This window comes from Moschus berezovskii, chromosome 17 (assembly GCF_049115385.1).
Source record: "Moschus berezovskii isolate FMDL1 chromosome 17, NW_MosBer_1.0, whole genome shotgun sequence".
Classification (NCBI taxonomy): domain Eukaryota; kingdom Metazoa; phylum Chordata; class Mammalia; order Artiodactyla; family Moschidae; genus Moschus; species Moschus berezovskii.
The window spans coordinates 61,858,388-61,881,914 of record NC_142476.1 but is presented as its reverse complement, the minus strand read 5'-3'; the positions used below and the strand labels follow the sequence as shown (position 1 = coordinate 61,881,914).

Sequence of the window (23,527 nt, the reverse complement as noted above, 5' to 3'; positions counted from 1 at the left end):
GTAAGAACCCAGGTCAGATTCCCAGCCCAGACCTCAGCATCATGTAACACCAACTCTCCTCTAGCAGGCTCCCATAGCTCAACCTGCTGTGCCCAGGCAGAAGTAGCTTTCTGTGGGGAAATGCAACATGGGCTTTCACCTGAGGCCACGGTCTAAGTGTGACATCACACAAATCTCCAATAATAATTGGATTATTATTATTATATTATTATTAAATAATAATAATGAGATCCAAGAATTACCTATATTCTTGTGTTAGGTTTACCTATAGCAAATCCTGTTTGGGTTAGAAAAGTTTCTTGGAAGTAGAGATTCAGAGTGGTGGCGTTTGTGGCAGCATGATTTAGCCTAGCAGAACATTAGGTACTTTGAATGTTATGAACTTTTAATTAAGTTTCGTTTATCACTGTTCTTAGAAAAGTAAGACTTCATTATTTTGTGATACAAAATTTGTGACAATTCAGAAAGAGATAATTTATTTTTATGTTATCCACAAAGGAGTTGCTAATCAACTGCAAGAGTTAACAAGAGTACTAGGAGCATATTTAGGTTGATAAGAGAACAATATTTTCAACCACAAATGCTTTAAAATCACCACTGGCGCTTTCTCAGTGACTCAGATGGTAAAGAATCTGCCTGCAACACAGGAGACAAGATTCGATCCCTGGGTCAGAAAGATCCCCTGTACAGGGGGATGGCTACCCACTCAAGTATTCTTGCCTAGAGAATTCCATGGGCAGAGGAGTCTGGCAGGCTCCATGTGGTCACAAAGAGTCAGACATGACTGAGCAACTAACAGTTTCACTTTCATTTAAAGCCAAACAACTGTAGATACCAACTAAAAATTTTTTTAAGCTACAGAAGCAGATCCCCCAATATCCTACATGCAATGTATTAAACTTTTCTTGTTAACTTCACTCCAGTTACACTGTTTTCTCCAGAAGCATTTCACTGGCTGCCTACTATGTGGCAGGAGCTATGTTAGGATTTACTAGTCAACTCCCACCCTCAGGGAGTTTTCAGTCTGGTTGAACTGCTATTGTTGTTGTTGTTTAGTCGCTCAGTCATGTCCAATTCTGTGTGACCCCATGGACGGTAGCCCACCAGGTTCCTCTGTCCATGGGTTTCTCCAGGCAAGAATACTGGAGTGGGTTGCCATTTCCAGGGGATCTTCCACACCCAGGGACTGAACCTGTTTCTCCTGCATTGGCAGGGAGATTCTTTACCAACTGAGTCACCAGGGAAGACCTGAATTGCTCTAGGTACTTGATAATAATAAAACTGAATTCTTTAAAATAAAAAAAAAAGCTTCTGATTTCACTAACTACAGCAGGTTTCTCTATTTTCTTACTTGTCATTTCTCTGTTTCTTACTTATCTAAGTTATGAGGCTGTCTGGTACCTACAGAACTTTAACATTTATTTATTCATCTAATATCTATTTACTGAGCATGTAATATAGTCTACGAGGAGCTATAGCAGTGAAGTAAACAAAACTCTGTGCCTTCCTGAAGTTTGCATTACTTGTTTTACCACAGGTAAGAGATTTGCTATCCAGGATCAAGAAACCAGGAGGGCTAAAAGTAAGGGAGGACCAACAGCTGGGCTTTTATGTGGATGGTCTGAAGTCAGTGCCTTGTGAGAACTATGCCCAGATTGAAAGGCTGATGGAACAAGGAGCAAAAATAAGGACTACAGCTTCAACCAACATGAATGCCAGCAGCAGCCGGTCTCACATGGTCATCACCATTCAGTTCAAGCAGGTGAGATTCAATTGGATACCAATGTCCCCACCTCTCACCAAGGGGGTCTGGGGATGTGCTCCCAGTAGCATTATGGGCTGGTGAGTATTATGGAGTTTTTTTAGATTTGATCTATGAATTAAGATAGCTATTTCCAAACATAGAATCAGAAGCAGGAGAAAGTAAGACACTTGTCTTTTCTTGCCTCTCTCCCGCCACATCCATGCCCAACTCTGGCCTAAGTGATCCCATTACCGATAGAAGGTCGCTAGTAAGGTTCCAGAAATGCCCGTAAGGCTAAAGGCTGTTTTCCCTCAAGTAAATTACATACTTTGAGAGACAGGTTTTGACCCCCAATTTGATGAAATTGTGGAAATAGGAGAATAAGTCTGTGGTTTGTCATGGAGAATTCCTATTAACCATCACCAATATAATGATGGTCAGCTTTCAGATCCATGAGCCTACAGGACAACCAGATACTGAAATGTCTTTCTGAAATTTGCAAGTCCAAGATGAAGCCTTTGAAACCACGTCATCCATGTAATGCTCCACTAGCTAGAATCTTTGATAAGCTAAAGCACACTTTTCTCCTCCATTCTCCTTGGTTGGGAATGATGTAGGGAATGATAGCTACAATTATGGACAATTTGATTCAGAAATGGTTATCACAAAGCCTGGGTAAGAATGAGAGTTAGCTACAATTTTACCACCTCTTTCTCCTAAGCCACAGCACTAGTAATAGATAAAATAGTAATAAATGAAGATTGTCCTGTTCTATCTAGGATTGCTAGAAGAACACTAGACCATGTATGACTCTGTTTACCAGCTCTGAAATTGTGGGAAATAACTTACCTTTCCTGAGTCACAGCTTCTTGGTCTGTAAAAAATGAGACAAATAGTTATCCTCGTAGGAATGTTGGGAAGTTTAGATAAGATATTATATTTTTAAATTTTTATTTATTTTATTTTTGGCTGGGCTGGATCTTCATTGCTATGCAGGCTTTTCTCTAGCTGCGGTGGGCAGGGTCTACTTTCTAGTTGTAGTGCACAGGCGTCTCACTGAGATGGCTCCTCTTGCTGTGGACCATGGGCTCTAGAGAACAGGCTCAATAGTTGAGGCACATGAGCTTCGTTGCCCATGACGTGTGGGATCTTCCCACACCAGGGATTAAACCTATGTCTCCTCCATTAGCAGGTAGACTGTTTACCACTGAGCCACCAGGGAAGACCAAGATACTACATTTTAAAGAATTCTGTAAACTTCCCTGGTGACTCAGACGGTAAAGAATTCACCTACCATGCAGGAGATATGGGTTCTACCCCTGAGTCAGGAAGATCCCCTGGAAAAGGGAATGGCTACCCAACTCCAGTATTCTTGCCTGGAGAATCCCATGGACAGAGGAGCCTGACAGACTACAGTTCATGGGGTCGCAAAGAGTTGGACAGGACTGAACAACTAAGCACAGAAGTAAACTTTTAATTATTATTCACTTGATTTTACAATGTAGGTAAGATGTTACATTGATAGACTTTATATGAATGTAACGTTGACTTTATATGAATGTAACATTCACTCCATATTCATAGATTTTGTATGTACTATATTTACAATGAATATAAAGTGTTACATTCATAGACTTTATATATGATTTTCTGTGCTATTTTTTAATTTGATATTTTAGAGGTAGGAGACAAACTTAACTGGATAAAAATGAGCATACTCTGTTTATTGGTGTCAGTACCAATATTAGCACCTGATAGTGTATGCCAGGCATGATTAGAACCATTACATCTATTACACTTTATCCTCATAACAACCCAATAATATGCTATCATCCCGATTTTACAACTGAGAAAAGTTAAATCATAGCTCAGAGAAGTTAAATCATTTGCTCACAGTTACATGACAGCAAGAGAACCTGTAGCATTCTTTCCACTACATGACTACATCATCCTGAACAGTTACTTATTTTGCAGATTTCACAGTATCTTCAAAATATTTTATTGGGAAGTGGTTAGGACTCTGCACTTCCTCTGAAGTGGGCACGTATTCAATCCCTGTCAGAGAACTAAGATCCCACATGCCACCTGACATGACCAGAACAAAAAAAGAAGCACTTAATGATTACAGAAATATTAAGACAATAATTGGTATCTAATACATATCTGGAAATAACATTACAGAAGGGAAGGGGCAACTGAGATGTTTAGACCTAATAATGTGATTGTAAAATGTCCTTGTAAAGAGGATGGCATTTAACTTGCAAATTTTATTTTATCTTTTTTGAGAGTGAAATACAATCAGAAAGACATTTCAGAATGTGAATGTGAAGTAGATTGACTTCTCATGTAGCCCGCTGCCCCTCTAATCGCATACTTGCGCTGTTCTCCTGCAGGTTTTCCTAGACAGACACCTCACCAAACAGTCCAGCATTAACTTGGTAGATTTAGCTGGAAGTGAAAGGCAGAAATCTTCAGGATCGGAAGGAGACAGACTGCGGGAAGGATCACGTGTTAACCTAAGCCTAACCAATTTGGGAAATGTCATCAGGTAAATAATCAGTGGACAGGGACTTATCTGCGCCGTAAAAGAGACCTCAAATATCAAAATTTAGATTAATCATAACCCTTGGTTCATGACCAGTTAGCGTCATTGGTTTATTCCTGGTCCTCTCCTAGATTTTATTTTAAACTAATTAATTGCTTTTAGATGAAATAACAAATGCTAATAAAACTACCACCAAATCCAAAAAGCAGTTGGAGGTGATCACCATCTTGCTCCCCTTGGAGTTAACCATCACCTTGAATTTTATGTTTCATGTATGTCCCTCCCTCCCTACTTTCTTCCTTCTTTCTCCCCTTCCTTTCTTCCCTCTTTCTTTCTTTTCTTATTTGATCACAGGTGAATATTATATTTGGTAGCACTGATTTTTGAATTTTATAAAAGGATAAAATATTATATTATTTTCTGGATCTTGCATTTCTAAAGTTATTTAGATATAAATTACATTATAGTAAAGTGCACAAATCTTAAATGTTCAGCTCAATGGATTTTTATATATGTATATATCTATGTAATTAATGACCAGACTGAGATATAGTACATTTCCAAAACCCAGAAAACCCCCTCATGCCTTCTTGGCTTTTAATCCCAACAAAAGAAATTAACCTGTTATCAAAGATTTATTTTTGCCTGGCTGTATTGATTTTCATATAAATACAATCACTTATATCATTGTCTTTTATATCTGGCTTCATTCACTAAGGATTTCTCATCCATGATGTTTTGCTTAGTAATTATTAGTTCTTTTTCATTGTTATGGATTATTTCATTGTAGGAATATGCCATTATTTATCCATTCTTCTATTTGATGGGCATTTAGTTTGTTTCCAGGTTTAACTATTATGAATAAAGTTGTTACAAACGTTCTTGCACATATAATTTGGGGAAAATAATTACTCATTTCTCTTACGTATATACCCAAGAGTATAGTTTGTTTTTAGATTCAACATTATTAACAATATCCATCTATCTTATGTGTGGCTCTAGTTAATTTATTTTATGTTCTTCTACTAAACATTGTGTCTATGAGATTCAAACATACTGTTACAGTAGCAGTTGTTACAGCATCCATATTATTACTTCTTTTTCATTATTATGTAGTCATCCATTGTGGGAATATGCCACAATTTATTCCTTCATTCTCATGTTAATTGTTAATTTGTTGTTTGTTTTTTTTGCTTTTACAGATAGTGCCACTACGAACATTCTCATAAAGTCACTGAGTATCAGTATACTAAAGGATTTTCTAATATCAGCAACTGAAATTATTGTGCTTTATATATAAGCTGTGTGAATACCTAATTTTTCAAGATGGTGATAAATTGTTCTCCAAAGTTGTTGGTCCAGTTAACACTCCCAGTGGCAATGTATAACATATCCCATTAATCCACATCTTTTCTAAGGCTTGATGTTGTCAGATTTCTTGACATTTACCAATTAAATGGGCATAAACATACTTTCGGCTTCCAGGATAGCTCAGTTGGTAAAGAATCCGCCTGCAATGCAGGAAACCCTGCTTCGATTCCTGAGTTGGGAAAATCCCCTGGAGAAGGGATAGGCTACCCACCCCAGTATTCTTGGGCTTCCCTAGTGGCTCAGCTGGTAAAGAATCTGCTTTCAACGCGGGAGCCCTGGGTTTGATCCCTGGGTTGGGAAGATCCCCTGGAGAAGGGAAAGGCCTGGGGAATTCCACGGACTGTAGTCCATGGGGCCGCAAAGAGTCAGAGACGGCTGAGTGACTTTCACTTTCAAACATATTTCACTGTGGTCTTGAGAGTCCTGGTTACCAGTAAGCCTGAGCAACATTTGATTTCTTTTTTAGCAATATATTTTCTCTCAAAAGTACCTTTTCTTATGTTTTCCCCCTTTACTCTGTTTATTGTCTTTTTCATTGATCTGTAGATGTTTTAAACATATTTTTATTACTCTTCTCTCAGGGATGTGTATCTTAAGTATCTTCTCCCAGTTAGTAGATTGTGTTTCACTTGTTAAAAGATGTGTATTGATGAGCAGAAGTTATGGTGTATGTTTTGCATTTTTTCATTTTCTGTGTCTTGTTTAAGAAAATTTGTACTTAAACCCTATCTATTTGGAGTTGATTTCTGTGTATAGTGTAAAGTAGGCATCCTTTTCATTACTTTTTCCTTACAGATTGCCAATTTTTTTTTGGTCTCATTTGTTGAATAGTCTGTCCTCTCCCAGTGATCTTCTGTGCTACCTCTGTCATATGTAAAAATTCAACATTTTTTTTTTTTTTAGTATTTCCTGGCTTTTTCATCTGTTCAGTGGTCAAAGTCTAAAAATAATAAATACTTCAACCTATTCATGGATAATGGGCTTCTCATGTGGTGCAGTGGTAAAGAATCCACCTGCCTATGCAGAAGACGCCAGAGACACAGGTTCCATCCCTGGTCAGGAAGATCCCTTCGAGAACGAAATGGCAATCCGCTCCAGTATTCTTGCCTGGAGAATCCCATGGACAGTGAAGCCTGGTGGGCTACAGTCCATGGGGTTGCAAAGAGTTGGACACAACTGAGCAACTGAGCACACACATCCTCGGATAATATGAAGATCTCCATCTTACATATGTCATTGTTGACATGTATTCTAATTCTGTTCTTTAACTCCCAAATATTATTATTCCTGTTTCATACAGTTAGTGTTCATTCACACTTATCTATTTTTTAAATTATTTTTATTCATTCCTGCTTAAACTTCAGAGCTGCTGTATAAAATCAGTTTCTTTCTGATTGAAATATTCTCTAGATTTTCCCTTAATGACCATTTGCTGACAGCAAATTCAGTTTTTGTTTGGTTGAAATTTCTTATTTCAATTCATTTTTGAAAGATAGTTTTGCCGGGTATATAATTCTAGATAAGTAGTATTTGCTTTCAGCTTTGGAGAAGGAAATGGCAACCCACTCCACTGTTCTTGCCTGGAGAATCCCAGGGATGGGGGAGCCTGGTGGGCTTCCATCTATGGGGTCACACAGAGTCGGACACGACTGAAGTGACTTAGCAGCAGCAGCAGCTTTCAGCTTATTAATGATACCATTCTACTTTTTTCTGTTGTCGGCCCAATTACTGTTCCACTGAAGACAACTTTTTCCCTAGCTGCTTTTAAGCTCTTCTTTTTTGGTCTTCTCCAATTTAATTCTGTTGCATTTTATTTGTCCTGCTTGGAATTTTTTAGTCTCCATAGCTCTATGATAGTGATTTTCATCAACACTAGAAAATTCTCAGTCATTATCTTTCACATATTGCTTCTGCACATTTTTTTTTTTCTCCTTTCTCTCCTGCAACTTCAATTACCCTATTTGAATCTTCTTTTCCTGTCCTCCATGTCTCCTAACCTATCTTTCTGATTTTTCATCTCTATGTCTCCAGGCTGCAATCTAGGTTTCTTCTGAACTCTCTAATTCACTAATTCAATTATCATTAGTGTCTACTGTTGAACTTATCCATAGGGTTTTAAATTTCAATTGCTGTATCTAGTCCTTTCTAGATGATCATTTTGTTTCTTTTCTAAACCTGGTAACTTAATTTTTTTGGATTTCTCTTCTTTGTTTGTGATTATAATTTATCAGAGATGGGATTTCCTCCCTCTTCCCCACTCACTTCAGTGCCAACACTGCTTCCTCTGAAGCACCCTGAGTGACATTTACTTCTCATTCACTCTCACTTGATTCTGTAGCCTATCAGGTCCTAACTCTATGGGATCTTCCTAAGGCAGTATGAGAGAAAGACCAGAAAGGATGTAAATCTGCTCCCCATACCTGTCTCCACACTGCTAGCCTACCACCCTCTCCCTCAGGTCAAAACCCTTCTCTGTACACATACAAAAAGACCCTTCTCTGCAGGCTCTGGGTTTTCCTCCCAAGGTTTACTGTGTTAGTGCCCCAGATCTGGGCCTCCCTCTCTGTTATGATTTCCCCTGAGTTGACCTTGGAGAGGGAGCCAGCTGCTCCTATCTTCAATACTCCAGTATCCTTGTACAGAAGGTATCTCAACTACTGGATGTTCCTTAGTGTCATGTCTGGTATATGGGATTGACAAGGATTGATTCTTGATATATTTAACATTTTTTATTGTTTTATATTTCCTTTTCATTTAGTGCTCTGGCTGATGCAGCCATGGGGAAGAAAGTCCTCCATGTTCCCTACAGAGACTCTGTACTGACCAAACTGCTCCAGTCAGCTCTGGGTGGGAACAGCAGAACTACTCTGGTAAAGTGACTTTCCTACCACATTTTAGACTGTTTAGACTCATGCAGCTGTCATGATTGCTGTTGTTGTCATTATTAAAGTTACTCTTCACAAGAATCTCGTCAGTTCTTGACAAGATTCTCAGTTTCAGCGCTGTGGAGCCTCATTTCCTTCCTTCCTAAAGTGAAGATAATGATATCGCCTTGAAACTGTGGTTGTGATGATTAAATGAAATATAATGAACAAGCTTTAAAAGTTGCAAAGCTGGACAAAGATAAATGATTATTCATCAGGCCCTTATGCTCTGAATCATGGCCTCCAGGTGCATAGATTAGGAGCTGCCACATGGGCAGTTACAGTCCCTCCAGCTCATAAAAAAGTTTATTTTCTCATTTGAATTCTAGAACAGTTATGCTGAAGTCAGTACCAGATTTGAAACCATTTAAGTGGGTACTCAGTAATGATTTATTTATTAGTCTCTGCAGTGCCACCATTCAACTGTCATTTAAATTCCTGAGGAAATCTGTTGGGAACTCAGTGCTGAGGATTGTGTAATACAGAGGTTAGCAGCACATTTGTTCAAGTCAGGGCAGGTTCAGGTCCCAGCTTTGCCAGTTATGGGTGACCTTGGCACATTATTCTTCTCTAAGACTCAGTTTTCTGAGTTGTAAAGTTTAAACAAACCACAAGTTCCAAGATATTCCATGAATGTTAGCTGAGTAAAATCAACAATAGCTATATGCTGTGTGTTTAGTCGCTCAGTTGTGTCTGACTCTCTGTGACCCCATACACTGTAGCCCACCAGGCTCCTCTGTCCATGGGATTCTCCAGGCAAGAATACTGGAGTGGATTGCCATGCCCTGCTGCAGGGGATCTTCCCAACCCAAGGATCAAACTCAGGTCTCGCGCATTGCAGAGGGCTTCTTTATCATCTGAGCCACCAGGGAAACCCAAGAATACTGGAGTGGGTAGCCTCTCCCTTCTCCAGGGGATCTTCCTGACCCAGGAATCAAACCGGGATCTCCAGCATTGCAGCTGAGCTACCAGGGAAGCCTAACAATAACTATATATCCTATATAAAAAACAAAATCTGAAAAGGATATTTGTTTACAGATAGCAGCGATAAGTCCAGCTGACATCTGCTATGAGGAAACTTTATCAACACTAAGATATGCTGAAAGGTATGATTATGAATACGTATTGTCTATAGTGGTTCTAAGTTCTAAACCTGGCAAATTCTTCTAGTACCCTTAAACTTGATGAGCTGGTGTCTTGGGAAAGGGTCCAGAAAAAGGAAGAACAAAATGATCTGTGAGAGAAGAGGGAGAGAAAATAAAATAAATGAGAGGAGACAGAAATAGGGGCTCAGGGCCCTCCTAGCCTGTCATTCTGTCACTGCAGGCTTGGATGGGGGAGGAGCCACAGGCTCAAATTCATGGGAGGATGCACTGATCCTACTCCTGAAGTGCTCAGTTCTCTGTCTCCCTGCATTTTTCTGTCAAATAGCATGGCCATTCACAGATTCTCTTTTTGTCTTATGGGTCACAGGCAGAGAATAGTGGCAGGCAGGGAATTTTTGTGCTAATGATAAAGATAAGCATATAAGAGGCTCCCAAAGTTGGGAACCAGCCCTGGGCCCTGCCCCTTTCTCTCTGTGGTTTCTCGTATCTCTAGGCCCCACACAGCAGGTCAGAGGTGGCTTCTCCCAGGGAGGGGCTATCTACTCACATTCCTGCCTTCCCAGTTGGCCCAGGAAGCAAGCCCACTCCTGGCAGTTTAGTCCTGGTAGGAGGCTGTGACCAAGCCGAGTTTCTGCTTTTCAAGGCAGGCAGAAGCCTGCTTCCCCTGACCCTTTTGGGAAAGTGAGGGTCTGGGGAGAGGGAGGCTCTCACCAGGGGTTGGAACCCCATGGCGTCACCACCCCTCCATCCCATTCAGCATGGCCAACATGGAAAATCCCCCTCTGCAGCTTTCCCATCACTTCATTCAGGAGCTTGGAATTCTCGGCCAGTGTTCCAGGTGACTGGAGCTGGCATGTGAAATGAATCTGGTTCCTATTCTAGTACGTCACTTGTCAGGTCTATGGGCCGGTGTGTCAGACAGAATCTGGCCCTACTCCCTTTGAGACCTGAACCTCCCTGCCCTTGGTGAGCTCACACGCTGAAGGAGGTGATACCTCCCTCTCTGGGTTGAGTAAAGACCATGTGAGATGGTTCAGGAACCGTTCCTGGCTAAGTTCTGCCTGGCATGGGGCTGAAGCTCAAAATGACAGTTTTTGTGATGTCTCCACGTAGGTCTCTCGGGTTTTCCTTGGCCTCTTCTCTAGGGAAAGGCCTTTGTGTTTTAGGGACAAGCCCTTGCATTCTCCGGAAAAGGCAATGGCAACCCACTCCAGTACTCTTGCCTGGAAACTCCCATGAACGGAGGAGCCTGGTAGGCTGCAGTCCATGGGGTCGCTAAGGGTCAGACACGACTGAGCGACTTCACTTTCACTTTTCACTTTCATGCTTTGGAGAAGGAAATGGCAACCCACTCCAGTGTTCTTGCCTGGAGAATCCCAGGGATGGGGGAGCCTGGTGGGCTGCCGTCTATGGGGTCGCACAGAGTCGGACACGACTGAAGCGACTTAGCAGCAGCAGCTTGCATTCTTATTCCTCACTGCCAGGCATCAGTATCATTTTGCTCCATTTGTTTTTCTCTGTTTTCTTCCAGCATCTGTGCTGCAAACTCAGAACTTAAGATTGAATTTTGCCTTTAGTATTATGTGCTGTGCTGTGCTTAGTCGCTCCATTGTGTCTGACTCTTTGCGACCCCATGGACTCTAGCCCACCAGGCTCCTCTTTCCATAGGATTCTCCATGCAAGAATTCTGGAGTGGGTTGCTATGCCCGCCTCAGGGGATCTTCCCAACCCAGGGATCGAACCTAGGACTCCTGCCCTGCAGGCAGCTTCTTTACAGTCTGAGCCACTAAGGAAGCCCTTAGTATTATGAAGAATGTTCATTTTCTCTCCACTTGTTAATTCTAAACTGTTGCTAGCACTTTTTACATGAGAGACTGTGTGATGCCGAGGAAGGAGAAAATGATCCCCAGGGGTCCTGGGCTCCAGGCCTGGATCTGTCATGTACTCTGTGACTGGGGGCAAGCCTTGCAAACCCTATTCCTCAGGGAAAGGAGTAAGGTTGTTGGATGAAGCAAATGAAAATATAGTATGCCCAGTTACATTTGAATTTCAGGTAAAGAACAAGTTATGTTTTAGCATAACTATGTCCCATGCAGCATTAGCCAGGGGTGAACTAGGACAGTGGTCCCCAACCTTTTGGCACCAGGGACTAGTTTCGTGTAAGACAATTTTTCCAAGGACTGGGGGTCAGGAGAGGTTGGGGTGGGGAGTAGGGGTGGTTTGGGGATGATTCAAGTACATTACATTTATTGTGCGCTTTATTTCTGTTGTTATTATATCAGCTCCACCTCAGATCATCAGGCCTTAGATCCTGGAGGCTGGAGACCCTGAACTAGGCAAAGTCCAAGCCCACTCCTTGCCTGGCGCACTTGGCAGAGGAGTCGCTGGCAGCCTCCAGGGTTTGTGTTGTTACAGAAACAGTAGAGATTGAAGAGATTGTTTTCATTAACCAAGTCAGCCCAACCGGGGGAGTGTGTTTGGGGCCCAGAACACGTTGGGGGTGGAACCCAGGCTTGGGCTGAGTGGCTCATGTTTGAGCCCTGGACGTCACTGAGTCCCTTCTGGTCTTAGTGGTTTACTGGAAACTTACACAGTGGAATCTCAAGTTATTAGGAAGTGAAAGGCTCCCATTTTGACCATTTGAGACCAGTTTCCCGCCAGTGCTCTGGCAGTACTGCTCCAGCTGCGAAAGACCCAGGGCCTGAGTGTGTGTCCACCTTTGCACAGGGCTAAGAAGATCCGGAACAAAGCTATTGTCAACACCTCCACCCTGATGAGGGAGTCCAGGGCAGAGAACGACAGACTGCTGCTCAGGTGTGGAAACTGCAGAATGGCAGGTAAATTGAGCCAGGAGTCAGCGCAGGTCCAAGGCAGCAGTCAGGAGGCTAGATGCAGGAGGGAGGGAGAGAGGGGCGTGGCCAAGCCCAGTTGCAGGGTCGGGGCTGTGGGGAGATAGGGGAGTAAGGGGTGTTGCGCTGGAAGGTCAGGGGCCAGGAGCCCTTGCATTTAGTCTGAGGGGAGTCCTAGGGCAGGCCAGGACATCCCTGGACCTTTGTCCAGGACATTTTGACTTGAATGTAATTCTCATGAGATTGTAAGAAATACTGCCCTGGCCTTTTGAAATGGTCATTTTAGTCTCATTTTTTAATTGCCATTTTTATTTTGAGGCTGTTATTTCCTCTGGGACTACTTTCTCCTTAACCAGATTTGGACAGTGGCCATATGGCATTTGTTCTGCTGATGGCCTCCTGTAGTTAGGTGATGTTTTGGGGCCCAAGAAGCGCTAGTCCCCAAACCCTCTTAAGACTCTGCTCAGCCCTGGCTGCACATTAGAGTCACCTGGTGACTGCGCACCACTTGGACCAATTACCATCCCCAGGGCAGCAACTCACCTTAGGGTGGCTCCACTGGGCAGTTATTGAGAACCATTGCTTTGAGTGAAGGCCTTAGTTTTCCGTGTGGCAGCTTGATTTGTGTATAATTTTATGTGTATTAACAATTTAGAATAGGATTTGTGAAAAGGGCAAAATATAAAACTGTTGAAGTAGAATTGGTAAAAGCGTTCAGCATCAAAAGAGCCAGACTGGAAGGTTGGGAAGCCCTGTGCTCAGTGCTCTTAGCGGAGCATGATGCACTGTCCTGCCCTTGGTACCTGCTCCCCCTCCCCAGGTTGGGCTCCCTCAAGTCACATGGGTGCTCTCCGGTGGTAACGGCTCTTCCAACCCTAACACACACAAATTTCATGGATGTTCCCCTTGAGGGCAGGTTGTTGCCACCTGGCATATCTCTGGATTCCCACATCCTTACTCAATAAGGCTTTAGCCTCAACTAGGAACCCCCTAAATTAGTCTGTGCCCATGTCTGGTCCAGGGTGACACTGGTGGGTCACAAATCTCTGCACCTGGACAAGCCAGATGTTGACCTAAATGTTGCATCTGATTCCCATTGTTCATAAGCATAGACACAGAACTCATGAAAAACAAGGGAAGATAAATCTTTGATTCTTCCTAAATCCCCTGACTTGAAAGGAATTCCCTGAAACCGTCTCGCATGCTCACACAACTGAAAAACATAATGTTGAGCTTCCTGTTCTTCCAATAAAGGACCTCTTTGCTCTAGTTTCCTATGAATTAAGGGGTGAACCTAGTCTTTTTTTTGTTTTTTAAAAAGATTTTTTATTGAAGTATAGTTAATTTATAATGTATTAGTTTCAAGTGTATAGCAAAGGGATTCAGTTGCATATAGATAGATAAGTATATACATATAAATGTATATAATTATTTTTCAGATTCCTTTCCATTATATAAAATTATTTTTCAGATTCTTTTCCATTATAGGTTATTATAAAATAGTGTGTATAGTTCCTAGTGTTATATAATATCCCCTTGTTGCTTATCTATTTCATATATAGTAATGTGTATCTGTCAGAGAAGGCAATGGCAAGCCACTTCAGTACTCTTGCCTAGAAGATCGCATGGACAGAGGAGCCTGGTGGGCTGTAGTCCATGGGGTCGCTACTAGTTGGACACGACTGAGTGACTTCACTTTCACTTTTCACTTTCACACATTGGAGAAGGAAATGGCAACCCACTCCAGTGTTCTTGCCTGGAGAATCCCAGGGACAGCAGAGCCTGGTCGGCTGCTGTCTATGGGGTCGCACAGAGTCGGACACGACTGCAGCGACTTAGCAGCAGCAGCGATGTGTATCTATTAATCCCAAACTCCTAGGTTACCTCCCACCTCCACCCCCAGCTATCCCTTTTGATGATTATAAGTTTTTTTTTAATTTATTTTAATTAGAAGCTAATTACTTTACAATATTGTGGTGGTTTTTGCCATACATTCACATGAACCTGCCATGGGTGTACATGTGTTCTCTATCATGAACCCCCCTCCCACCTCCCTCCCCACCCCATCCCTCAGGGTCATCCCAGTACACCAGCCCTGAGCACCCTGTCTCATGCATCAAACCTTGACTGGCGATCTGTTTCACATATGATAATATACATGTTTCAATGCTATTCTCTCAAATCACCCCACCCTCCCATTCTCCCAGAGTCCAAAAGACTGTTCTATACATCTCTGTCTCTTTTGCTGTCTCATATACAGGGTTATCATTACCATCTTTCTAAATGCCATATATATGCGTTAGTATGCTGTATTGGTGCTTTTCTTTCTGGCTTACTTCACTCTGAATAATAGGCTCCAGTTTCATCCACTTCATTAGAACTGATTCAAATGCATTCTTTTTAATGGCTGAGTAATTTTCCATTGTGTATATGTACCACAGCTTTCTTATCCATTCGTCTGCAGATGGACATCTAGGTTGCTTCCATGTCCTGGCTATTATAAACAGTGCTGCGATGAACATTGGAGTACATGTGTCTCTTTCAGTTCTGGTTTCCTCGGTGTGTATGCCGAGCAGTGGGATTGCTGGGTTATATGGCAGTTCTATTTTCAGTTTTTTAAGAAATCTCCACACTGTTCTCCACAGTGGCTGTACTAGTTTGCATTCCCACCAACAGTGTAAGAGGATTCCCTTTTCTCCACTCCCTCTCCAGCATTTATTGTTTGTAGACTTTTTGTTGGCAGCCATTCTGACTGGTGTGAGATGGTACCTTATTGTGGTTTTGATTTGCATTTCTCTGATAATGAGTGATGTTGAACATCTTTTCATGTGTTTGTCAGCCACCTGTATGCCTTCTTTGGAGAAATGTCTGTTTAGTTCTTTGGCCCATTTTTTGATGGGGTCGCTTGTTTTTCTGGAATTGAGCTGCAGGAGTTGCTTGTATATTTTTGAGATTAATTCTTTGTCAGTTGCTTCATTTGCTATTATTTTCTCCCTCTGAAGGCTATCTTTTCACCTTGCTTATAGTTTCCTTGGTTGTGCAAAAGCTTTTAAGTTTAATTAGGTCCAATTTGTTTATTTTTGCTTTTATTTCCATTACTCTGGGAGGTGGGTCATAGAGTGTCCTGCTATGATTTACATCAGAGAGTGTTTTGTCTATGTTTTCCTCTAGGAGTTTTATAGTTTCTGGTCTTACATTTAGATCTTTAATTCATTTGGAGTTTATTTTTGTGTATGGTGTTAGGAAGTGTTCTAGTTTCATTCTTTTACTAGTGATTGACCAGTTTTCCCAGCACCACTTGTTAAAGAGATTGTCTTTTCTCCATTGAATATTCTTGCCTCCTTTGTCAAAGATAAGGTGTCCATAGATGCATGGGTTTAGTCTCTGGGCTTTCTATTTTGTTCCATTGATCTATATCTCTGTCTTTGTGCCAGTACCATATTGTCTTGATGACTGTGGCTTTGTAGTAGAGCCTGAAGTCCGGCAGGTTGATTCCTCCAATTTCACTCTTCTTTATCAAGATTGCTTTGGCTATTTGAGGTGTTTTGTATTTCCATACAAACTGTGAAATTATTTGTTCTAGTTTTCTGAAAAAAACCATTGGTAGCTTGAATCTATAGATTGCTTTGAGTAGTATACTCTTTTTCACTATATTGATTCTTCTGATCCATGAACATGGTATATTTCTCCACCTATTTGTGTCACCTTTGATTTCTTTCATCAAGTTTTATAGTTTTATATATATATATAGGTCTTTTGTTTCTTTCAGTCACTCAGTTGTGTCCGACTCTTTGCGACCCCATGAATCACAGCATGCCAGGCCTCCCTGTCCATCACCAACTCCCGAAGTTTACTCAAACTCATGTCCATCAAGTCAGTGATACCATCCAGCCATCTCATTCTCTGTCGTCCCCTTCTCCTCCTGTCCCCAATCCCTCCCAGCATCAGAGTCTTTTCCAGTGAGTCAACTCTTCACGTGAGGTGGCCAAAGTATTGGAGTTTCAGCTTTAGCATCAGTCCTTCCAATGAACACCCAGGATTGATCTCCTTTAGGATGGACTGGTTGGATCTCCTTGCAGTCCAAGGGACTCTCAGGAGTCTTCTCCAACACCACAGTTCAAAAGCATCAATTCTTCGGCGACCAGCTTTCTTCACAGTCCAACTCTCACATCCATACATGACCACTGGAAAAACCATAGCCTTGACTAGACAGACCTTTGTTGGCAAAGTAATGTCTCTGCTTTTTAATATGCTATCTAGGTTGGTCATAACATTTCTTTTTTAATTTCATGGCTGCAATCAGCATCTGCAGTGATTTTGGAGCCCCCAAAAATAAAGTCTGACATTGTTTCCATTGTTTCTCCATCTATCTGCCATAAAGTGATGGGACCAGATGCCATGATCTTAGTTTTCTGAATGTTGAGCTTTAAGCCAACTTTTTCACTCTCCTCTTTCACTTTCATTTCTTTAGGTAACTTTATTCCTAAGTATTTTATTCTTTTTGTTGCAATTGTGAGTGGAATTGTTTCCTTAATTTCTCTTTCTGTTTTCTCATTGTTAGTGTATAGGAATGCAAGGGATTTCTGTGTGTTAATTTTATATCCTGCAACTTTACTATATTCATTGATTAGCTCTAATAATTTTCTGGTGAAGTCTTTGGGGTTTTATATGTAGAGGATCATGTCACCTACAAACAGTGAGAGTTTTACTTCTTCTTTCCCAATATGGATTCCATTTATTCTTTTTCTTCTCTGATAGTTGTGGCTAAAACTTCCAAAACTATGTTGAATAGTAGTGGTGAGAGTGGGCATCCTTTTCTTGTTTCTGACTTTAGGGGAAAAGTTTTCAGTTTTTCACCATTAAGGATAATGTTTGCTGTGGGTTTATCACATAGCTTTTATTATGTTGAGGAAGAGGTGGCAAGAATACACAGAAGAACTGTACAAAAAAGATCTTCACGACCAAGATAGTCATGATAACGTGATCACTGACCTAGAGCCAGACATCTTGGAATGTGAAGTCAAGTGGGACTTAGAAAGCATCACTACGAACAAAGCTAGTGGAGGTGATGGAATTCCAGTTGAGCTATTTCAAATCTTGAAAGATGATGCTGTGAAAGTGCTGCACTCAATATGCCAGCAAATTTGGAAAACTCAGCAGTGGCCACAGGAATGGAAGAGGTCAGTCTTCATTCCAATCCCAAAGAAAGGCCATGCCAAAGAATGCTCAAACTACCACACAATTGCACTCATCTCACACGCTAGTAAAGTCATGCTCAAAATTCTCCAAGCCAGGCTTCAGCAATATGTGAACCGTGAACTCCCAGATGTTCAAGCAGGTTTTAGAAAAGGCAGAGGCGCCAGAGATCAAATTGCCAACATCCGCTGGATCATGGAGAAAGCGAGAGAGTTCCAGAAAAACATCTATTTCTGCTTCATTGACTATGCCAAAGCCTTTGACTGTGTGGATCACAATAAACTGTGGAAAATTCTGAAAGAGATGGGAATCCCAGACCACCTGACCTGCCTCTTGAGAAACCTGTATGCAGGTCAGGAAGCAACAGTCAGAACTGGACATGGAACAACAGACTGGTTCCAAATAGGAAAAGGAGTACGTCAAGGCTGTATATTGTCACCTTGCTTATTTAACTTCTATGCAGAGTACATCATGAGGCACGCTGGGCTGGAAGAAGCACAAGCTGGAATCAAGATTGCTGGGAGAAATAACAATAACCTCAGATATGCAGATGACACCACCCTTATGGCAGAGAGTGAAGAGGAACTCAAAAGCCTCTTGATGAAAGTGAAAGAGGAGAGTGAAAAGGTTGGCTTGAAGCTCAACATTCAGAAAACAAAGATCATGGCATCTGGTCCCATCATTTCATGGGAAATAGATGGGGAAACAGTGGAGACAGTGTCAGACTTTATTCTTTTGGGCTCCAAAATCACTGCAGATGCTGATTGCAGCCATGAAATTAAAAGACGCTTACTCCTTGGAAGGAAAGTTATGACCAACCTAGATAGTATACTAAAAAGCAGAGACGTTACTTTGCCAACAAAGGTCCGTCTAGTCAAGGCTATGGTTTTTCCTATGGTCATGTATGGAAGTGAGAGTTCGACTATGAAGAAGGCTGATCGCCGAAGAATTGATGCTTTTGAACTGTGGTGCTGGAGAAGACTCTTGAGAGTCCCTTGTACTGCAAGGAGATCCAACCAGTCCATTCTAGAGGAGATCAATCCTGGGTGCTCATTGAAGGGACTGATGCTAAAGCTGAAACTGCAATACTTTGGCCACCTCATGCGACGAGTTGATTCACTGGAAGACTCTGATGCTGGGAATGGTTGGGGGCGGGAGGAGAAGGGGATGACAGAGAATGAGATGGCTGGATGGCATCACCGACTCTATGGACATGAGTTTGGGTGAACTCTGGGAGTTGGTGATGGACAGGGAGGCCTGGCGTGCTGTGATTCATGGGGTCACAGAGAGTCGGACACGACTGAGCGACTGAACTGAACTGAACTGATGTTTCTTCTATGCCTGCTTTCTGGAGGATTTTTATCATAAATGGATGTTGAATTTTGTCAAAGTCTTTCTCTGCATCTATTGAGATAATCATATGGTTTTTATCTTTCAATTTGTTAATGTGGGGTATCACATTGATTGATTTGCAAATATTTAAGAATCCTTGCATCCCTGGGATAAAGCCCACTTGGTCATGATGGATGATCTTTTTCATATGTTGTTGGAATATATTCTGTTATAAAATACTCTGTTATATTCTGTTATATAACAGAATAATATATTCTGTTATAAAAATACCAGCAGTATTTTTCAGAGAACTAGAACAAATAATTTCACAGTTTGTATGGAAATACAAAAAACCTTGAATAGCCAAAGCAATCTGTTGGAATATGTTCTGTTTGCTAGAATTTTGTTAAGGATTTTTCATCTATATTCATCAGTAATATTGGCCTGTGTTTTCTTTTTCTGTGGCATCTGTTTCTGGTTTTGGTATTAGGGTGATGGTGACTCTGTGGGAGAAGACGAGGGTGGGATGATTTGAGAGAATAGAATTGAAACATGTATATTATTATATGTGAAACAGATCGCCAGTCCAGGTTCGATGCATGAGACAGGGTGCTCAGGGCTGGTGCACTGGGATAACCCAGAGGGATGGGATAGGGAGGGAGGTGGGAGGAGGGTTCAGGATGGGGTTTAAATAAATTAGATTAAGGGAAAAAAGTAGAATGAGTTTGGAAGTTTACCTTCCTCTGAAATTTTCTGGAATAATGACTATAAGTTTGTTTTCTAATTCTGTGAGTCTGTTTCTGTTTTGTAAATAAGTTCATTTGTATCATTTTTTAAAGATTCCACATATACGTGATACTATATGATATTAAGATTTGTCTTTATGATAATCTCTAGGTCCATACATGTTGGTGCAAATGATGTTGTTTTTTATGGCTGAGTAATATTCCCTTGTATATATGTACCACATCTTCTTTATCCATTCCTCTGTTGATGAACATTTAGATTGCTTCCATGTCATGACTATTGTGTCTTGTGGTGCTATGAAGATCCTAATCTTTACAGTACTTTCTAGGCTCAGTTAGTGCAGTTCTATTTCCCACTCCTGCTGAGAGTCCCTTGTTTTGACTCAGAACAGAATGGCAACATTCCGTGCCTCATCTTTGACACTGCAAACCTTAAAGCTGGCCTTCAGTTGCTTAAAATACCTCCCTCCTTCCAGAGCTGCCAGCCTGTTTACTTGGGCCTCCCACTGACCAGATGAGCTGGGCGAAACAGCTGGAGCAGGCCCGGCGGGAATGGCAGCAGCACTATGTGGCCATCGCCCAGGTGAGCTCACCACTTCCACCTGCTGAGGCCGACTACCTGGGAGGGGCATGGGGCAGCCTTGCACCTTAACCAGACCCTCAGTGATGCCTGGGCTGCTGACAGGTGGATAATCGGGTAATCAGATAATATTCCTATTATGTGTAATGTGTGATTGTGACAAGTGATACGTGACATATGACTTTAAATTATTGGCAGAGCTGGGGATAGAACGGCAGGGCATAAAAAGGAAGAAAGCAGAGAGGCCTTGGTGCATCTGATGCATGAGGCTGAGGATAGAATTCAAAGCTGTTGAAAATTAGAATTTTGGGAGAATTTGAGGAATGTGATAATCTTCTGGAGACTGTGTTGTGATCTGGAACCATGGATCTGGCATTCACTGCCAATTCTGGATCATAAATGGGCTGTGATGTGAACTTTGTTCCTGGGCCAGGGAGATGTTCCAGTCAACACTACGCCTCCCATAGCCTTACTCTCCAACGCTATGGGGTTCTGGACAAGCTCCAGAGTCATGGGCCAGTCCTGGAGGACTTTAGCAGTGGTGGGAGGGATCTAGTCCAGATTCTAGAAGGTTCCTGGAGCCAGAATAGATGGGAGCCTCAGGTGGTGGAAGTGGCTGCAGAGGGTCAGGATGAGTTAGGGTCCAAGGACTCTAGAGGTGTGGGCATAACGTGGCTGCACATGGCAGCAAGAAATGCCAAAAAAATAATTTCCTGTGTAACCTGGGTTTGTGCCTCTTGGCTGCAAGAGTCAAGAGGGATCCAGAGTGAAGAACCTAGGACTCTTGTTTTGTGTGGATAGTTACAACCAGGACTTTCATCCTTTTTATCAGAACTTCTGGATTCAAAGCTTTCCTTGTGCTATACAGTTTGTTCCAGTTCTGTTTGACTGTCAATCCTCTATAACCACAATACCAATCACTACCTGTATTAAAGAATGAAATGCATTTTCATAACCAAGAGAGGGCTATGCCACAGGCCCCATTTTGCCATCGGCACCTTTTGGGTGATGAGGTCACTGGAGGGCTGGGAGCAGTGGATGGGAAGGAACTTTGCCCTCTGTGCTGTGCTGCCCCATCTGGTGAGGACACCCTCTTTGTTTTTCCTCCAGGAGCAGCAGATGATGAAAACCTTCCCTCACCTTCTCAACATCAATGAAGACCCGCAGCTCACGGGGGTTCTCAAGCACTTCATTCAGGCTGGTACTTACCCCTCTCAACTTGTAAAGTGGGAAGGCAGAGGGAAGACGGTCGAGAGGCACTTGCCTGCTGGCTTTGGTTCGTAAGGTCTCTGGCCAAGTTGTCTGGGCCTGGACTTTCTAATTTGCAGAGTGATGTTAACTGACCTGGCACTTCCTCAGCAATTGATTCTGGTTCTGTTCATGCCTCTTGCCCCCGGGCACATTTCTTTTTCTTAAAAAAATTTTTTTATCTTGAAATACACATTACAGAAAACTCACCATGTTAACCATTTTAAAGTGTACGGTGCAGTGGCATTAAGTGCCCTTGCATTGTTGTGCAACCATTTTGTGTGTGTGTGTGCATAAGCATGTTGCTCAGCAACTGAGCACACTCAGTTCTCAGTCGTGCGCGACATTTTGTGACCGCATAGACTGTAGCCCACTGGACTCCTCTGTCCATGGGATTAGCATGCGAGAATACTGGAGTGGGTTGCCATTTCCTCCTCCAGGGGATCTTTCCAACCCAGGGATCAAACCCACATGTCCTGCATCTCCTGCATTGGCAAGCAGATTCTTTACCACTGAGCCCCCTGGGAAGCCCTGTGCAACCATTACCAGCACCCATCTCCAGATTTTTTTTGTCCTCCCAAACTGAAACTGTCCCCATTATGCAATAACTCCCTGTTAGCCCCTCACCCAGTCCTTGGCAACCACCATTTTACTTCCTGTCTCCGTGAATTTAACCACTCCAGGTACTTTTATAAGTACAGTATTTGTCCTTTTGTGTCTGGCTTACTTCATTTAGCATAATGTCTTCCAGGTTCATCCATATTGAAGCATGTATCAGGAGTTTTTCCCTTTTGAAGACTGAACAATACTCCATTTTATGTGTTTACCACATTTATTTATTTCATCCACTGGAAAATGGCACCAGTATTTGGTCACATCTGGCTTCTGCACTTTAGCCCTACGCACACTCAGGACGAGAGAGGCTTTTGCAGTAGTTGGGGCTGGAGATCGAGACTAACATATACTCACTGTTCAGTTCAGTTCAATCACTCAGTCGTGTCCGACTCTTTGCGACCCCATGAATCACAGCACGCCAGGCCTCCCTATCCATCACCAACTCCTGGAGTTCACTCAAACTCATGTCCATCGAGTCGGTGATGCCATCCAGCCATCTCATTCTCTGTCATCCCCTTCTCCTCCCACCCCCAATCCCTCCCAGCATCAGAGTCTTTTCCAGTGAGTCAACTTGTTGCATGAGGTGGCCAAAGTATTGGAGTTTCAGCTTTAGCATCAGTCCTTCCAATGAACACCCAGGATTGATCTCCTCTAGAATGGACTGGTTGGATCTCTTTGCAGTCCAACAGACTCTCAAGAGTCTTCTCCAGCACCACAGTTCAAAAGCATCAATTCTTCGGCGATCAGCTTTCTTTACAGTCCAACTCTCACATCCATACATGACCACGGGAAAAACCACAGCCTTGACTAGATGAACCTTTGTTGGCAAAGTAATGTCTCTGCTTTTTAATATGCTATCTAGGTTGGTCATAACTTTCCTTCCAAGGAGTAAGCGTCTTTTAATTTCATGGCTGCAATCAGCATCTGCAGTGATTTTGGAGCCCAAAAGAATAAAGTCTGACACTGTCTCCACTGTTTCCCCATCTATTTCCCATGAAATGATGGGACCAGATGCCATGATCTTTGTTTTCTGAATGTTGAGCTTCAAGCCAACCTTTTCACTCTCCTCTTTCACTTTCATCAAGAGGCTTTTGAGTTCCTCTTCACTCTCTGCCATAAGGGTGGTGTCATCTGCATATCTGAGGTTATTGTTATTTCTCCCAGCAATCTTGATTCCAGCTTGTGCTTCTTCCAGCCCAACGTTCCTCATGATGTACTCTGCATAGAAGTTAAATAAGCAAGGTGACAATATACAGCCTTGACGTACTCCT

General features: G+C 42.2%; 1 protein-coding gene across 1 annotated transcript in view; it reads left to right on the top strand.

Annotated features, from left to right (window-relative positions):
* Window positions 1-1,582: 1,582 nt before the first annotated feature.
* The window catches only part of LOC129551622 (kinesin-like protein KIF28), a 49,176-nt gene continuing 27,231 nt past the window's right edge, over window positions 1,583-23,527 (top strand). The window contains exons 1-6 of the mRNA XM_088845511.1: window positions 1,583-1,762; window positions 8,419-8,530; window positions 9,623-9,690; window positions 12,418-12,527; window positions 20,290-20,396; window positions 21,504-21,594. Of these exons, the coding sequence (XP_088701637.1) occupies window positions 1,713-1,762; window positions 8,419-8,530; window positions 9,623-9,690; window positions 12,418-12,527; window positions 20,290-20,396; window positions 21,504-21,594 (538 nt within the window). The 5' untranslated portion in view covers window positions 1,583-1,712. The remainder of the gene's footprint in view (window positions 1,763-8,418; window positions 8,531-9,622; window positions 9,691-12,417; window positions 12,528-20,289; window positions 20,397-21,503; window positions 21,595-23,527) is intronic.